The sequence below is a fragment of the Cyprinodon tularosa genome, unplaced genomic scaffold (assembly GCF_016077235.1).
Source record: "Cyprinodon tularosa strain WSP-4 unplaced genomic scaffold, ASM1607723v1 ctg118, whole genome shotgun sequence".
NCBI lineage: Eukaryota > Metazoa > Chordata > Actinopteri > Cyprinodontiformes > Cyprinodontidae > Cyprinodon > Cyprinodon tularosa.
The window spans coordinates 1,250,663-1,269,646 of record NW_024037981.1 but is presented as its reverse complement, the minus strand read 5'-3'; the positions used below and the strand labels follow the sequence as shown (position 1 = coordinate 1,269,646).

Sequence of the window (18,984 nt, the reverse complement as noted above, 5' to 3'; positions counted from 1 at the left end):
AAACAACCAATCACAGCCAGAGGAGCGTCTGATGGAGTGTCAATCACAGCTCACACACGCTGAATCCCCCCCCCCCCCCCCCCCCCTTCTGGTCGCATGCGGTAGCCGCGCAGATGCTGTGAGAGGGGTGGAGCTTGGAGGTGGGGCATGAGTGAAGCAGAGAGGGTGGGGGAGTGGCGTGAAACCTGTTTTTCTTCAAATTTTCAGTCGAAGTCTGCTCTCTCCTCAATGTTACAGACTGCAGCTTTAAACATGGTAATATCACCTGACCACCATTAAAAATATAAAGCCAACCTGGCAGCTCTGTTCTGGGCAGTTTGTAATTTCCCTAGTTGACCTTTAGATGCAGAGGACCATACAGGTGCACAATATTCCAGGTCCCAAAATATATGTATGGACAAATGAAAGACATTTCGTCACCGTTGAGATACCACACCCTATCTTCCTCACTATGGCATCAATGTGTTCTGCCCATGACAACTGATTATAATTTATAATGCCCAATAATTTTACTTCATCTTTGGTGTAGATGACAGTATATGACTTCCCAAGATAATTTATTTGGTTTTAGACATATTCAATATCATCTGATTTAATTTTATCCAATCAAAAAACATATCTAAATCAGCTGACAAACATTATCCAGTTCAGTGACAGTTTTTGCAGCATAATACAGTGTGGAATTATCAGCATACATTTGTGCAGTTGTTTTACACAAAACTGATGGTAAATCATTCATGAAGAAACCATATAAAAGTGGTACCAGACAGCTCCCTTGCGGGACCCCACAATCCAAGACCCTGGATTGAGACCAGCTGCCAGAGAAAATTATTTGTCACGTACTACTTGTGAGGTAACTCTTCATACATTTTATGGTGCTTGGACTAAATCCATAGCATTCTAATTTACTGATGAGTAGATTATGATCTATGACATCAAATGCCGCACTAAAATAGAGAAATACTGCAACAGTCATCTAAGAATAATGCATTGCTTTAAGCCAATCATCCATCATTGTTTTAAGAGCGAAACAAGGTTATGTTCTATAAGCATGTTGGAATTCTGTATTCAAACCATTATAGTCAAAGTATTCCCGTATTTGTGAATGGACTATTCTCTTCACCAGTTTACTAAGAACTGGGAGAATAGTGATAGGTCTGATGTTCTTGCCAGTGAGCGCTTGTCTGCTATCTTTGGGTAGCGGAATAATTTGACCTTCTTTCCAGATAGTGGGGAAAAAAACCTTCATTAAGCATTGTGGTGGGAAAAAAAATCTCCTATTAATTCCCTTTTAAATATATTTATTTAAAAAAAAAAAAAAAATATATATATATATATATATATAGATATATATATAGATATAGATATGTAAACACATATGAGTTCTTAGTTTTATTCATTTAGACCTCAGAGCTGCAAGGCCATATGTCGAAGAGAGAGGCGGATGCTTATCCTATTAAGAAGTGTTTGGGATAAAATAGACAAGTGGAGACCTTCATAGCCTTTCTGCAGGATTAATTAGTGAGAGACAAACTATGTCTAGTAAGAACAGGGATAAACACCATGAATGATGTCGTGATCTCAATTTACTTTGCAAAATAGAGTAAAATGCTTAATGAGTGAAATCCATCAATCTCCATTTATTTACCGGTAACTGGACTATATAGTTGAATACCTTTTTCCCACCGCATGCAATTAATATATAACATATCTGACTATAAACATAGTCGGCTACCAGCCTGAACATTGGTCCTCAGTTTCCAAAGTTATCATCATGGTTTATGGCCCAACAAGGCTATGGGTGGAAGGTGGCGTACACCCTGGACAGGTCGCCAGTCTGTGGCAGGGCAGGGTTAAGGAATGCTTTTATTAAAAATGAGCTTTATGTCCTGTTTTTTTATCATTCTATGAATAAATTTAAAGAGATTTGAAACTGAGACTTATTCCACTTGTAGTTGAGCCTTTTGACTTGACATTTCTGTGGACAAGTTATGGAAGACATCGAAGAAGACATGAACTTTCCAAATACTGTCTTGATGTCCTGGTGGAGAGTTCTGGGTGCCTGGTTCTCACTATTTCCAATAACCATGAGCATTTGAGTAACACTTTGGAGTGATTGTGTGCTCAGAACCATCATCATTAATGGCATAGGTCTCAAGAATCTTTTTGCCAATGTAGAAAAATACTTTAACCCTTTTCAGCAAAACACAGCTACTTCTCTTAGCAGGATCTAGCTAACAGGTAACTGGTTGTACAGTCTCTGGGAGATGTTGCCTTGATCTTGTAGCAATGGCTAATACTTTATAACAGTGTATTTGAACCCTGGTCCTCAAGGCACACTGCTCTGCATGTTTTGGATGTTTCTGAGCTTCAGCACACCTGATTCAGATTATTGCAGTTCAGCAAAGCCTGATAATCTGCTATCAATTGATAACAGGTGTGTGAAAGCTGGGAAACATCTAAAACATGCAGAGCAGTATGCCTTAAGGACCAGGGTTGAAAAACACTTTTATAATAACTACCCATTACAAATAGTTAATAGATAAATTATAAATTATTAACTAATTAGTTATTAATCACTTGTTAAGTGGTTGTTAATAATTAGCCAAGGATTTATAACTATGCCTTATAGATAGTTAATAGACCATTAATAAAATGTTAGTTAATTACTTATAAATGACTTGTTAACTGTATGTTAATGATTTATAACCATACCTTATAAACTAGTAAAAGGTCATGAACAAGCCATTGGTGAATTACTTACTAATGATTTGTTAAGTATCAGTAAGTAGTTTATATATGTGATTGGACATACAACAGATAACATGTTAAACATTCTCTTTAATGTACAGAAACACACATTATGAGACATCGCATACAGCATCATTTAACACTCTGCATACCCATGAGGTTTGGGCACTTTGGTGCAGGACATGAAAAAAAGTTAATCAAAATCAAGCCATTTGCATTATTAATATAAACATGTCTTAGCACAACCTGGACCCAATGTACTCAGTGAACTTGACCTGAGCCACAACTGAACTGTAGGCCACTATCCCACAGTGAAACAATAATTTTCTTAGACAGGTGAATCAGTTTCCCCTTTTTCTTTAAATTTTCAACATCCCTCAAAACGTTTGGTTTGACCTCATACATTATTTTCAGGTGGGTGCTGAAAATGTGTTAAACACGGCAACTCCCAGTCAGCACTGTTCAGCTCACCTTATCTCCTGGCTTTTAAGCCTCTATCGGCATTCCAGTCAGCCAGATATTTGAAAGCCACTGACTGAGTAAATATCCAGTGTTCCCTCCTGCCTTGCCTTGCCTTGCACTTGCCCTTGCCTGCCTGCCTGAAAACATCTTGTTCTGTTTCCAAGATTCCCATCTTGTCTTGCCTTTACTGGATTATCTTGCCTGTTTTGTGATATTTGTGACCACGACTCTGTTTCTGACTACTGACTAGACCTCAAGCTTCAGCCCTTCAGATTCATTTCCATCTGCCTGACCACAGATTCAATTCTCATCCCAAGATCTGCTTGCCCATAAGAGTGACTAAGATATTAAACCTCAATCTGATTATCAAGACTTTCCCAAGGATCATATAAGCAGTTCCAAAGATCTGCCGGTGGCCGTCGCCGTGAAGAAAGCCAGACTGTCTCCCCTCCTGTTCTCCTGTGGTGATTTAATCTTTATACTCTTAGCTCCCACTATAGTCGCTATAGTCAGGCAAACATGGTACCATTTTTTTGCCCTTTTTGGGACATTCTTTCAATCAAGCCTACATTTTTTCGAATCAGGTCCAGTTTCAGCCTCATCATGAGTCCAACATCATGCAGTATTGATGGGGAGACGGGGGGCAGTTACCCATTCTCAACCACTTCTCGATCAGAAATTGTATGGTCGGGTGACAATCAAACATGTTTGAAATGTAGTCGGCCCTCATGAGGTGACTGTAAGCATATCCTACTGTTGAAGCATAGTTAAGAGTCAATTTAACTAAGCCTTGGGTCTTGCGCATGTGCAAACAAGGGCATTAAATCCTACACTTTTGAGCTATAGCTGAGAAAAAGGACTGAAAATATCATACAGTGTATGGCCATCTTAAGGAACCAAAGCACAGGATTCACACCTTTACCAGAGTACTGAGAGGGTTTGTAGCTCTTTCTAAGTTTTCTTGAAGTCATCAAACTAATCCTAGCCACTGACCTGTCTCTCTCCCAGCAGTGGTTACTTAAATATTTTAATCGTTCACATTTGGGTCTGGTTAAATTCTCAGGTCACCAGTCTGTCTGATGATTACAGCTATAGCCTTAAATAGAACAAACAGCTTTATATCTCATTATAAATGAAAAACTTTAACCATGTTGCCATGATACCAGTGACTAGTTTTGGTCTCAACACCTGTCTTGTATTTATAGTACACAAGACACAGAAAATGTGTCACCCACAGGAGTTTTCTTTTTGCGGTAGGCAGCACAAAGTAAGTTTCCTCTCCCCCACTTTTTGCTGCACATTGCTGGTTAGCTGGCAGAAGATCTCATGGTGTTAAAACTTAAGTCTGTTAGTAGAGATAGAGTGAAGATTAACTCAAGGTTACTGAAACTCAAGGTTATGCTGAATCCAAAAGGGGAAAAAAGACCAAATGAGATTTTAAATAATATTTATTCTTAAAATTTAAATTATTATGTAAATGTATTAATTAACAGTAATTTACAGATTAAAACATTGCAGAGCAGTATATACAGGTTTTACAAGGGAAAGTTCACCTGTTACATTTGCTGTAACTATTTGCATTTTTTCCAGTTTGTACATATACGGAATAGAAATACCTTAGTATTCATATTGAATTTGGACAATATAATTCAATTTGAGCACAAACTTGATTAAGAAAATGTCAAAACATGAAAATCAGACAATGAATAATAGCTGGAGCATCGTTGTTTTAGTGTTTGAAGGAAGGTGCAAAGGTGTCCGTTGCATTGCAACACCTCATGCTTTTCATTGTGATAGTTCAGTCCAGTGTTTTCTGCACTTTCCTTTCCAAATATAATGTTTTGACCTTAGTTTATTTTGAGGGCAGTTATACTTTTTGAAAACATCAACTAAAACTTAGGCTAACCTCCAGTAGTTTCTACACTGACTAAACTGGAAAAAAGACAACATGAGTCAAGATGAGCTAATAAATAGAACAGTTTCAGTCATGAACAACACATAACTTGGAAGAATGAAAGACTGGGACTAAATTATACAATATAAGTTAATAATAATGTTATCTGTAAAATTTTTTTTTTTTTATAATACTTCTTAGTAATGTTATAAGTTGAATGAAATTGTTTTTCTACTGAACATCAACATATATGCTTTTGTTATTTACATAAATGTCTTTACTAACTATTAATTATACATTAATTAATCTGTTTTTAGGCTAATGCTTCCCACATTTGAATCAAATAATTGAGTTCCTCCTGCAGGTTTCTAACCAAAATGCAAACTCTTCCTGAGAATTTGCTCTTATTTGTCTTCTTCAACTTTTGGCCATTCTTTTCTGTGAAATAGAGATAAAATTCACTAACAAAATTTTTTAATAAACTTCCAGAAGACATCCCTCCAGGACTGATGGGAGACATCTGCCTGCTTCTGTACATGTTGTTTCTTAACACAGCCTGAGACAGATCCACCATCCTCAGTGTGCCTGGGTTTGCTCCGATTTTCTTTAGCTTGCCAACGTTGTGTCTTTGCATCTCCTTCATCATACAAAGGATGTAATTCAGGCAATGTTCAATGTCGACAACATTTTCCTCGTAGTCCTTTACAAGCTTCTCAACTGTTTCCCGGTTAACGATCTTCTTGTTGGCCTTGGCAGCATGAGCACCGAAACCTCCAGCTGATGCTGCAATCCCGGCACCTACAGCTGTAGCAATCAGTGAGACACCCATGGTCATGGGGGCCAAGGCGACACCCACCACTGCCGTCACGCCTCCCACTGCACCTGTTGCGCCTCCAGCAATTCCCATAGCTTTGTTGGTCTTCTGTACTTTGTCTAGTTTGTCACAGATGGCCTGAAACTCTTTGAGGGTGTTCTGCAAGGTTTCCTTACGTTTCATCATGAGTAGTTGGTAGAGGCGCCGGGCCTTCCTCACATGATTTGCCTGCCTATTGAATGACCTGCAGAGTAAAAGAACGCAGGTTAAGAACTGAACAAAGGAAAACTTTGCATTGCTAATTAGACAGTAAAGGAAGTTGATAAAAAAAGGTTCAGTTTCTAGTTTAATTGCGTTACCTGATTTCTTCGTCCTCACTGAGGCCATACTGTGTAAGGTTATCTGATTGTCCTGGAAGGAACACATTTTATACTGATTAGCTAAAACATGCTTAAGCACTTAAAATGATGCATTGTGTACATATTTTGATCAATTACACATTTTATTCCCCAAACAAAAATATGTCTCAGGTTACATGCATCAAAAATTCCCTCTGCATTTTGGGAAACAATTCTGCAATGTGCTTACAATGCTTTGTGACTTTTATTTATTTACTTGGTTTAATGGAGTGAAGTGGGACAGTGTTTTTGTGAGAGTGTCATCTGAGTGTTTGTTGATCATTGCACGTATGGTTTAGAGCAGGGGTGTAAAACTTGGAAAGAAAACCTGCAGCCACACGGCCCTTTCTGGAACCAGTTTGACATCCCTGGTTTAGAGCATTACATTCACTTTACACAGAATTTCTCTAGGCTCATTTCTGACAAGCATTTCTGTCGAGCACTATCTGATACAGGGCAGACATACAGCCTATTCTATTATGGTGAATTGAACAGGTCCTGGTGGGATTAACAATCCCTAGATTATGATACTTTCATCCCCTTCCTTTACTGAGGTTCTTTATTTCTGCATTTGCTTTATGCCATATACATCCTTAAGTCTGGCATCCAAAATGATTTATAGGAGTCTGTTCAGATAACATTAGCCCCAAAATAAGGATCTTTCTTTACATTCTCTCTGCATATGTCTGGATGTTTCCAGTTGTTTTTCTCCCTCCACACCACCCAATGGAATTTGATTCTACAGACAAGCACTTGCACACAAGCAGTGGTGAGAGCTGTGTGAAGATAGCACAATGATAGCACGATAGAGTTTTTGGAGGCTTCTTTTAACACCTTGCCATCTGCTTTCAGGATAAGGTTGCTTTGATTGACAAACCTGAGTTTGTAGGAAGGAAATTCCCTTTCCTTTGTCTTGTGTTTTTGTTTAAATGCCCTAATGTTGTCAATATGTCTTTTAGATATGAACATATCCAAATATGTCATACATAGGCTGTTGTAGGGTGTGTTATTTTTCAAACATGATTGTATCCTTGCTTGTCTACAGGGCATATGTTTTTTTTTTTAATTACAATAATCTCACTGATGATTGTTGTTACCCCTAGGCAACCTTTTATTGGCTAATTAGCTTTTTCTATAGCATAAGCTATAAATAAATTAATTAATTAAGAAAACACAGCAAATCCTCTTAAAAAATTGTCAAATTGGTTTTGAACTGATCACCATGTCAGATCAAGCTGCGATAGTCTTTTTTTTTCACTGTGGTTAAATTGTATGCTTAACTGTGTTCGTGTTTTTTTATTATTATGCCTTGCCTTTGTTTAATTTAGGCAGGACAGAGTGACATGCTAACTTTTTAAAGGGAATCCCTCAGTTCTAAATGCAGAGCAGGAAACAGGGTAACAACACAAGTTAATTCTAATAACCTGTAAGACTGATTGGTTGATATTAGATACCATCTTATGTAGCATCTTAATGACAAACAGAAAAGTGAATATAGTTTAAAATCCGTTATGCGAACAAAACACTATGACACTATTTACTGCAGGAATACGAAACAATTTACAATAACAATGTACTTACTAGATACTTTTTTCAACCAGAATAGTAGCTCAGGGATGTCCTTCAGGAAAAAAGGATCATTAATCAAATTAATTGACAGGTGTAGAAGATAAAGGTGTGTTTTCAGTTCAAATGCAGCTTAATATGAAAATTAATTAAATTAAACTTACATCTGGAGATAGTTGATATATGTTGTCATAGGTGCTGTGATTTCCTTCGTCATAAAGAAGTGTTGATGCTTGTGACTGAAAGTGTTAAACACAAAGAAATAAATGATTAATAGATAAGCAATTAAATACGGTACATATTTGTCTGATTCTAATGACCCATGCTTTTACGATTCCAGGAAAAACAGCTTTTTACCCGGTTAAAGTCATGATCGGGTAGAACTTCAATGTATGGAGGGTTCGCATAGGTGTAATGAGATGATGCTGAGCTGAAATAATGTTCCTCTTTGGGGTTAGTTAAAGGTGATGTATTTCTGCTCTGTAAAACAACAGAATAAATGCCTTTATTGCCAGCATAGAATTCAGCATTTGAGGTTGAAATTATAAATATCCTTTTCTCAGTAATGTTGATACATCCGCATCCACACTTTCATACAAATGGTGAAACTCAGGTGATCAGTAGCAGGTTAAATTTGATTTTACTCTAAAGCAGCAATGTCATTGTTTTAGAAACCATGTAGTAGTACAAAACTAGTACTTATGAAAGCGATGCAGAGTTTGCATAGCATGTGGAACAGACTTTCAACGGGACAGCTATCCAAGAATCTTGTCTTTATGGACAAAGGCCAAGAGGAAAGTCTGAATCCTTTAGAGCATTTTGAAGTGGCAGTTTGCCATAGACCATTACGGGATACAGCAAAAATGTTTTTAAACATTCTTTGGTCAGGTGTGACTATAAGTGAAGATTTAGCTGGCATGCCATTGATGTGTTGAGGGAGACTTGGTTGCATCATTCTTAAATTCTCTCATCTGGAAGAATTTCAAACCTAAAAATGAATGCATAAAGCTTAAAATAAGCAGCTACCAGGCAGCATTCAAAACACTGAGAAAAGAGAGTGGGTGGTATTACAAGGATAATCAAAATTTTAGTAATCTCATGTACTCTAACCAACATGAAAAGAATGTGTATTTTAATAAGTTGTGTGAAAGTATAGAAGAAATGCAGTGTTAGATTAATGAAATGGGACCAAATAGTTATTTATGAAATCATAGAAGACTCCTGTTCAACACAGCTAGTGCGGTTTATAAATTCTTAGAAAAGCCTTTTAAAATAATTCCACCTTAAAACAGCAAACTATACTTTGGATAAAGAGAGTGCTTCAGTGTGTTAATGTTTAATTAAAAAGAGCTAAAAAAAATTAGTTATCTACCATGAAAGCATGGTTGTGGGAGTGCTATAGTGTGGAGTAAATGACTACAGTTCTCTTTAGGTTTGTAAAGCAGTGGCTTATCTGTAGCTGAGAGAAAGTTGCTGGATAAACTCATCAGGAAGGCAGGAGGTGGGAAACAAAAGGATCCTCACTAAATTAACATCGTTGCTGGATAATGTCTCCCACCCCATGCATGAAGCTGTTTCAGAGCTAGAGAGCTCCTTCAGTGACAGACTGCTGGACCCTAAATGCACCAAAGAGCGTTATCACAGATCCTTCTTCCAAGCAGCTGTAAGACTTTATAACCACCACTGTTCCCAACAACCTAAATAAGTTGTTACATTCATTCTGATTTTGCAGAGTTTCATCCTTAGAAAGTTAAATAACATGCTTCTGTCATTTTGCACATCTCTGATGTTGTTGCTATTTTCAAATATCCATTACTGTAAAAATGTCCATAGCTGCATATTGGTTATTTTATTCTCCAGATGCACAGTTTTATACTGTTAAAACACTTTACAGTACATCATTTTATTGTTTATCTTGTAACTCTTCACTATTATGTTATTCTTATACATTCCTTCTAAGGTCCACGTTTGTTTGACAATTTTTTTCTATAATCTTTTCGCTGCTGTAAACACTAGAATTTCCCCACTGTGGGACAATAAAGGGATTTTCTATTCTATTCTATTTTAAAAACAAACAAATAAAAAATTAAACTGCATATAAAGCCTTTTCAAATGTCTTGTAATTCAAACATTCTGGAACGAAAACCACAAAAACTGACATTTTAATAATAGGGGTTGACTACGGTAATTAAAGGCATTCTGTAAATAAACATGATGTGATGGATCCATTAAAGGGATATATTGACCTTAGGTACTAGGAATGGCTAAAAAACAACCAAACAAAATAAGTATTTTCATAATGGCTAAACGAATAAACAAGGATAAAAATGCTTGCAAATGTGAATTGCATTGTAAAGAAAAATTGTTCTTTTCCATAAAAATAGCTATTTTATATGTGTCTAGAAGAGAGCTTTCTGCTCAGCATTGAAAGTCTTACCTCTAAGGAAGAGATGCAACGATCTGATACCTGGAGCATATCAGCTTCTATAGCTGGATTGAAAATCTGTGATTTGATCGGAGAGCCAATCCAGCACACTTTACATGGAACTGTTATTTCTTTCCTTTTGGTGCTTATTTTATAATCAATGGTGTAAAGTATAAGCTAAAGCCTTTACCCTGATGACACGATATATGGTTCTTCCATTCAACAGTTTAATTTGATCGGTATCAGATATCTGCAGATACTCCCAGCCCAGAAAAATTATGTAATCAAAACGATAAGGAAAATAGAAAATGTAAAAAATACACCTGTTGTCTTACCTGTAAATTAGGATTGTCTCTGTCACAGTAAACAGGAAACCTACGTTCTGTAGAAGGACGAGGGGGAGGAAGAGGAGGTGGTTTCTTCAAAATAAAAATAAAGACAGATAGTTACAAAACACTGAGGTTGAACCAGTTTCAGCATCCTTTTCTATGATTCAAGTAAAGTATTTATAGCCAAAGAGAGCATATGGGAAACACACTAAAGTGAGCTGTGCAGTATTTTGAATTGAGAAAGCTTCCTGGTTGGAAAGCGAAACATCTTCAAACCTGGAAACAAAGTCCAGTGGATTGTTTTTTTTTTTTTTTTTAGCTTTTTTTGGACTAAATAATATATGTAAACTAATCTAGAAACCTTTCAAATACATATGAAGTATGGACTGGACATCTTCCAGCTAGTCTACATACCTTTGATTTTTTATCCAAAAGTATTCCCCTGTCGGGATTCTGTGGACTGTTATTTGTTGTTGAATTCACGCCCTTGGTTTCTGATGGTACAGGTGGAAGGGGGGGATGGTGAGCAGGGCGAGGAATCATGTAGTCGTCTGAGTTTTTCCTGCTTTGATTACTCTGCTCATGAAAAAATATGGAATTTCAACATCTATGAAAGTTGAATTTAGAACCTTCTAAATACAAGTAAAAAAAAAAAACCAACAAAGCTTTTGCCATAAAATATACCTTCACACTTTTATTTGACTTTGTTTCCATGTCATCATTCTGTGAACTGATATTTGCTGATGAATCTACGCCCCTGGTCTCAGATGGGACAGGCAGAGGGAGAGGTTGCTTAGCAGGTTTCCTGATATAGTCCGGGTTTTCTCTACTATCAGCCTGTTTATAAAATGAAAAAAATATTTTAATAGCCATGAAAGCTCATTTCTGAAAGGGGGAAAAAAACATACATATATTTACTAAAAAAAATACCTTTACACTTTTATCCGAATTCGTCCCCATGTTATAATACTGTGGTCTGCCAGTTGTTGATCCATCTTTGCTTTTAGTCTCAGGTGGTATAGGTGAAGCTCGGTGAGCAGGGCGAGGTGTCATGTAACAGTTCTTCCCACTTTGAATAATCTGGTCACGAAATAAAATGTTATGTGTTAACAACAGATGTCATTCTATTTCCAAACCTTCCAAATACCTGCACTTTTAAAGGATAAACATATTCTTGCAAGAACACATACCCCAACACTTTCCTCTGATTTTGTTACCATGTCATCATTCAGTGGAGTGCCAATTGTAGCTGAATTTACGACCTTGGTTTTGGGTAGAACAGGTGGAGGTGGAGGTTGGCGAACAGGCTGAGGTATTGTGTAACAGTTTGAGTTCTCTCTACTTTCATTACTCTGTTCCCAAAAGGACAAATTAGTTAGTAGTTCCTGATTATGGCTTCTGCTGGGAAAAGTGAGAGACATCAAGAAGATTTAAATGTGCTCAACTTACTGCATAGAACTCTGTATAGGCTGTTTTGTCTGAAGGGTTAACAGTGTTGGTCTGGTTGGTTCTGTCGTCATTGCAGGTTGAGTTGGCCTTTCCAACACTGGTTAAAGTTGGTGTCTTGATGTTTCGGGTCAAGGTGACTGGGTTAGTGTTGGTTGTACTGGCAGTTCCAGTTTTAACAGTAGTGCTCGTCTCAGATGTTGCGTCCCGACTGTAGATTATGGGACTTGTATTGGTAGTATTAGCTTCGTTGGTTGTCTGAGCTGCGTTAGCTTTGACAGTGTTGGTCACGTAGGTTGGATTGGTTGCATAATAGTTGTTTCCTGGGGTGGTTTTGCTGTTTGCTTTGGTTGTGTCTTTGGAATCGTAGATTTGTGGATTTTGTTTATCTCTTCTCCTCGGCAGAGGTACAGGCTTGGGTTTAGCCTCTAAATGACTTACAACTGGGGTAGAGTTCTGAAAAAAATGAAAAGTTATGATAATAATACTAAACATGTTCAGGTAACTATTTCTTCTCATTGTAAACAAAAAAATGTGCTATTTTACTAAAGAAAAAAATCAATTACCAATAATGCATCAGGGTCTTCATAGATGGCCTCTGAGATTTCATCTGAGATGCTTTTACATGAATTTGTCTGGATTTTCTTTTCAGGTTTTATTGGATAAAAAAAATAAAATAACAAAAGAAAACACAAAAACTGAGTTTGATGTTGTCACATGATACTCATGAGTTTTACCTTACAGTAAATTTATCAGATTACAAAAGACTTGTGACGAGAAATGTAGATTAGCTCTGACATACCAGGAAAACATTTTTATCTTACAGCTCATTGTCTAGTTCCTGCAAGTCTTTATGTATCTTTGAACAATACTGCAAGTCTTTTACTGAATCAACTTTAATCTCCAAGCTCTGCAGGCTTTAGGCAAACAAATTTGGGAATGTTTGGCAGATTATCCATTATTACATTTACACATGTCCCAGCAAAGGCTGGCAAGAGAGGACAAGGCAAGTTATATAAATGAAATATTTAATTTACAAGAAAATAATTCATAGACTATCAGAGCTAAAGCTCAAAATGTTTTCTTTGAGATATGGGGAGCCATTGAACTGGGAGGATTTCAGAATTCTGGATCAGCTGCAGCTGCCTGATTGACTTTTCAGGCAGACCTGTAAGACGCTGTTGCAGTAAACAATTGTAATAAAAATGAATGCATGAATTAGTTTTTCAAAATCCTGCTGAGACATTATTCCTTTAATCCTGGAGATTTTTTTTACGATATGTAGGCCGACTTTGTTACTGTCTCTATGAGCCGCTTAAGGTTCAGGTCTCAGTGCTTCAATTCACCCAGATATGAAGTAAGATTAGTGGTTTCTTGCTGCATTAAATAGAGGTCTTGGCTGACTTTTAAATGCTCTTCGGTTGGTCCAAAAATGATGATAACATTTTTTCCAGTTTTTGCACATCTATTCAATTATTTATATAGCGCCAGTTAGCAACCCATGACATTTCAAAGTCTAAAGAGTGAATATTGTCAGATTGGTTAAGAAAACCACTTGACCGAATCCAATCATTGACTTGCAATACATGCTCCTCCTGGATGGGCTTGCGGTGGCGACCTTTGCTTGCATTTTGTCGTTGACTCTTCAGCAATCCCTCTCAAAGAGCATGCATGTAGTGATAGTGGAGAGAAAAACTCCCTTTTAACAGGAAGGAACCTCTAGCAGCAGCTCTGTGTGAGAGCCCATCTGCCGAGGCCAACTGGGGTTCAAGGAGGACTTTTTGGTTCTGTGTAAGTTTTCATTTTGGGTTCTCAGTTATGTTTTATTTTTTGTCATTCTGTATTGTCAAGACTTATATCATTTTTGAATTCTTAGCATCACCCTTCCTTGTTATCTCTTCTTAGCAGTTTTGCTACTCTTTATTCCTTGGTCTTTTAGTTATTCTGTCCCTTATCCTTAGGTTATGTTTTCCATGGCTTCAGTTATCTCCAGTTCCTTTTCTTATCCTCTAGTTTTCCTCTTTGTTATTCCTTATGTGCTCATTAATTTTATTCCCCCTTAGCCTTCTTTAAGTTCTCTGAAATCCGATTTTTTTGCGTTGCCTCTCACATTTACAAATATATGCGAATTGTATGTGATCTCCTTTGTGAACTACATTCATACAAAGCAAGTGTCCCACCTGCGCAGTAGAGGACGCAATGACATCACAGGCCTGCATGGAAGTAAACGGAAGTAAACATGGATGGTAGTGCTGGAGTGCATCTAGCGATCTTTCACTACCATAAAATACAATCTAACCAAGATGGTTAAACATAAATAATGGCGTTCAGGTGGGATGAATGCGACCTGGCCATTCAGACACAGGTTGCATTTGAAAAGATCAGATTAGTATCAGATTCAGGACGACATAGCCAAGTTGCCTGGGTCGCATTGGAAAAGATCGGATCTGTGTTGTTCAGACTGCCATGAAAAGATCAGATCCAGGTCGCATGTCGGGAAAAACATCTGATTTGAGTCACTTCAGGCTGCAGTGTGAACGTAGTTCAGACTGCATCCAACCTGAATGTCAGTAATACCTGACAGTGGTCACTCATCTACTACGCAGAAGTGGCAAGAAAAACAACAACGGTGGACGATGATGCTGATAGTAGTATTTATGTTTAACCATCTTGGAAAGATTTAGTTTATGAGGTTGGGAAAGATCGCTAGATGTTCTCCAGCACAGCCATCGATGTTTACTTCCGTAAACATAGAGCATGCTTGCTTGTGATGTCATAATGGCATCTATTAGGCATGTGGGACACTTAGGTTGTATGAATGCAGTTCACATAGGAGATCACATACAAGTTGCATATATTTGGAAAGGTGAACAGCAAACAGATCTAAAAAAAAAATCTAAATTGAGCATCAAGGCCTGCAGTGTGAACGTAGCCTTTGTTTCCCCCAGTGCACCTTTCCTTTCCCCTTAGCTCCTTTCTAGCTGTTTCTGTCCACACCTGCTCCCAATTAACTGATTACTCCACTCTTTGTTCCATCTTCTATATGTACTCCTCCTCTGCAGTTTCTTGGTGCCGGATTCTCTTCGTTTATTATTGCATGTTTTTACCGAGCTTCTCTAGTTTTTGGTTCCTGAGTGCCCAGCATGTTATTTGTAGATTAATGTTTTTTAACCATCTACTTCACCATTAAAACTGCAAGAACTATATCTGCCTCCTCTACTCTGCATTTGGGTCAACAACATCCAACAAACCTTACACAGTATTATAGAGAGAGGCAGAGATACAAACGATAACTCCACAGGTCCACAGGTGGCCCCGTCAAGGAAACACAAAGCCAGATAGATGAGCTCTGGCCAATTTTGACAGTCACAGTAAAAGAAACAGGACCACATTGAAAAACAGGCCAAGCTCCAACATCTATAAACAAAGGTGCTCATGGTAGCAGCACAGCTGACATTTCTCTCCAGGATGGAGTCAGAGCAGAACAGGATCAGACGAGGTGAAGCTACTATGATGACAAAAAGCAGATAAAGCATAACTTTGGAGGTTGAGCTACAAATACTGCAGAATGGGATGATAGAGATAAAATGCAGCAGAAAGATGAAAAGTGGTCCCTATGTGATCCAGCAGCCCAAACACATAGCAGCACAAATACAGAAAATAGCTCAGGATAACATAATATTTTGGAGGAATAAGAAAGGTGGAGCCACAATAGAGCCAAAGTAGAGCCAAGAGGAAACGCCTGTCCAGACTGAAATTCCACAGGCTGTTAACACTCTGCCTCCACCTACCTCTCTCACCAAGAGACTAAGCAAATATAACTCTGTTATTAACCATAAGCTTTGTCAAAAAGGAAAGTTTTAAGCCTACCCTTAAAAGTAGACAGGCTGGTAGTTGGTTCCACAGGAGGGGAGCCTGATAACTAAAATATCTGTCTCCCATTCTACTTTTAGAAATTCTAGGAATCACTAGTAAACTTGCAGATTGAGAGCGAAGTGCTCTGTTGGGAACATAAGGAACAATCAGATCTCTGATATAAGATGGAGCTTGGCCATTTGAGACTTTATATGTGAGAAGGAGGATTTTAAATTCTATTCTGGATTTAACAGGAAGCCAATGAAGAGAAGCTAGAATGAGGGAGATATGATCTCTCTTTTAAATTTTTTATCAGAACTCTGGCTGCAGGATTTCGGCTCAGCTGAGAGCTTTCAACTACATTTTCTGGATTTCCTGCTAGTAAAGAATTACAATACTCCAGCTTTGAAGTAACAAATGCATGAACTAGATTCACAGCATCACCCCTGGACAGGATATTTTAAATTTTTGTAATATTCTGTAGATGAAAGAAGGAAATTCTAGAAACCTCTTTGATATGGGATTTAAAGCACAGGTCCTGATCCAAAATAACACACAATTTTATCCCTGCTTTGAGTTATTCTACTTATTTACCCAGTGTTTGAAGTGTTTCATAATCACCAGGTGACATAATGTACAACTGTGTGTGTCATCGGCATAGTTTTAGTAACCTACTGACACAAAAAACGGTATTGTTTCTTCACTCATAGTGGATCAAAGTTGTGTATTAATGCAACATCAGTGTTTGTCAGTATTTGCATTCAGTTGAAATTGCTGCCTTGGTAACACATGCTACACAGCCTTGTTTTTAGGTAAGGTTATCCCAATACAATCTAACTTCTGATAAATTACCTATATTGTTCCAATACAAGATCTGCAGAAATTATACATATATTTATTTCATTGTTTGTGGTGTTTTTTCTTAGAAAGGGCTTAATATTACTTAAACAGAGAACAGTAGTCAAAAGCAATAGTTATGCGAACAACTGAACCATTTATGATTAACCAATAAGTTACATAAACTTAAAGAATAAGGGAATAGTTTCCATTAGCAGCAAATATCTTAGATTTTGTATCCAGGCCAATATTTTCTACTATTTTTTTGAACAATTTCTGATATCCATACTAGCTTTTGATGTTGGTTTTGTTTTTTGATGTTTTTTAATACATTGTTATTAAAGCTTTTTTAAGAGTAAATACAATAAATCCTTAATAACCTTAGATGGCCACATAAATCATCACTTTGATCACCAACTGTCCTAATGTAGCAGGTTTATGTCTTACCTGTGAGCCAGGGATGTTGGACACTGAGATGTTTCGGTAGGTTCGAGATGGAAGTGCAGGTGGGACTACAGGTCTGTTTTTATCACCTGAGGCCTGAAATAAATAGATGCTTTTACTTTGATCCATATCCTATTCTTAAAATTTTATCAATACCACCTCATGTCTGGGGTGTGGTCAAAAGCAGACCCCAGACATCAGGAAAACATTGAAATAATATTTATCTATTTTATTTTGAAATCCAAAATGTAGTTGCTGACAAACAACCCTTTTATGAATGTTTTCAAAATAGTCTTCTTTAAGAGAGTTTAAATTCACCTATCAAACTTCTTTGCAGGAAAAGTGAATGTGCTGCAGGATAAGTCAATTTAGCTCAAGTTGCTGTTTTATGCACCTAAAATTGTATTTACCGTAAAAGAAGTCAGAGGATAGAGTGTTAAAATGTATCCTTACTGTATTTGTTTACATTTACCAGCAGTAATCACACAATAATAATAAAAAAACACGCCAGAATGTCACAAATGGCCTTTATTTTTAATATGTCCTTAGACTTATTGGTACTTGAATTGTAGATAAAAAAGGAGTTAGTGTCAGGTTTTAAGAAAAAGCTTTTGGAAGATTTCGTGAAGGATAAAAAAAACTAAAAACTCCCGCCTCAGTGAGGGGTTTTAAGATTTCCATAGCTTTTTTAGAATCCAGTGTTGCTTATTCTTGTTCCAGGAGGTACTTCCTGCTGTGCAAAAACATATTTTTCCTCTATACATTACCATTGTTAACTTCTGACCCAACTTTTTCTGAGCAATTACAGTTTTCTGCACTGTTTGCTGTACTTTGTGTAAAGAAATACAATAGGATATAAGTAAGCGTTACTACAGTAATTAATGAGGGAGTGCCCTTAGAGAAGCATGCTGTATACTCCTTAACAGGAAACCTTAGAGGAAATATGCAAACTTACATAACTGCGGGCAACAGTTTGCTCATTGTTTACCCATTGTTAACTTTTAACAAATTATGTTTACAACCATTTCGTAAACAGCAGTTTTTGTAACATTTTTTTCTTCTGCTTATTCATCAGCTTCAGTGTATATTATACCTGTTTTATCTGACAAGGATGGAAAGATTTTTGGATAGCAGTATGATTCCTACTGATTTTCATGCAACTAATTTGTTTAAATATAGACTATATTTTAACCATTTTAAACTTGCTGAGTACCTTGCATTATTTCAGGTGTGATATCCAGTTCTTCTTCTCCATTATTGTATTTTGTGAAATGTATATCCCTTAGAACTTTGGTTAGCACAAGCATTTAAATGTCAAACAATATATTAGAAATAAAAAAAAAATCTGCCTTTTTTCCAGATTCTCATTTTCATGAACAATAATTAAATCTAATGAGCATAAAGACAGATGTGGAATCCTCTTACCATTTTTGTCCCAGTTGAAAAGCCTTCACTGCCCTACTTTGGTCAGTGAGCATAAATCCAGCAGAAACAATTGATTCCTCCAGTATATTCACATGTCTGTACAGCAGAAGAAAAGTCTGTACAAATTACTGAGCAAGTGTTTTATGTGTCAATGGTTACGGGAAACAAATAGAAAGATATTAGAAATATGTGGGAGGATCTTATTTTTGTCAGACAGATCAACAATCCTACAGAAATCTACAAATTTAGAAGAAACTCCCCTCCAAAGGAAGAGCTTTCTCTTTGAACTAACTATACCTGAAACCAAACTTCTATTCCCAGCATTAGAGTTAACTTTT

The 18,984-nt window shown here is 37.0% G+C and overlaps 1 protein-coding gene across 1 annotated transcript; it reads right to left on the bottom strand.

Annotated features, from left to right (window-relative positions):
* Nucleotides 1-5,511: 5,511 nt before the first annotated feature.
* LOC119771684 lies at nt 5,512-18,781 on the bottom strand. Its single transcript, XM_038267795.1, has 15 exons — nt 18,647-18,781; nt 17,225-17,317; nt 12,652-12,729; nt 12,089-12,541; nt 11,830-11,991; nt 11,570-11,719; nt 11,324-11,476; nt 11,054-11,215; nt 10,646-10,729; nt 8,243-8,365; nt 8,050-8,124; nt 7,901-7,940; nt 6,281-6,332; nt 5,644-6,165; nt 5,512-5,545 (listed from the first exon to the last, which is right to left on the bottom strand). Exons 1-15 carry the CDS (start codon nt 18,647-18,649, stop codon nt 5,512-5,514), a joined length of 2,184 nt encoding a protein of 727 aa, XP_038123723.1. The 5' UTR covers nt 18,650-18,781.
* Nucleotides 18,782-18,984: the final 203 nt, after the last annotated feature.

Bases quoted from the DNA above. Each gene is read 5' to 3' on its own strand.
- LOC119771684 (XM_038267795.1), bottom strand. The intron at 12,730-17,224 runs GTAAGACATAAA...AAACCTGAAAAG, and splicing joins CCAACATCCCTGGCTCACAG to AAAATCCAGACAAATTCATG. The intron at 11,477-11,569 runs GTATTTTTTTTA...TTTTATAAACAG, and splicing joins ATTCGGATAAAAGTGTAAAG to GCTGATAGTAGAGAAAACCC.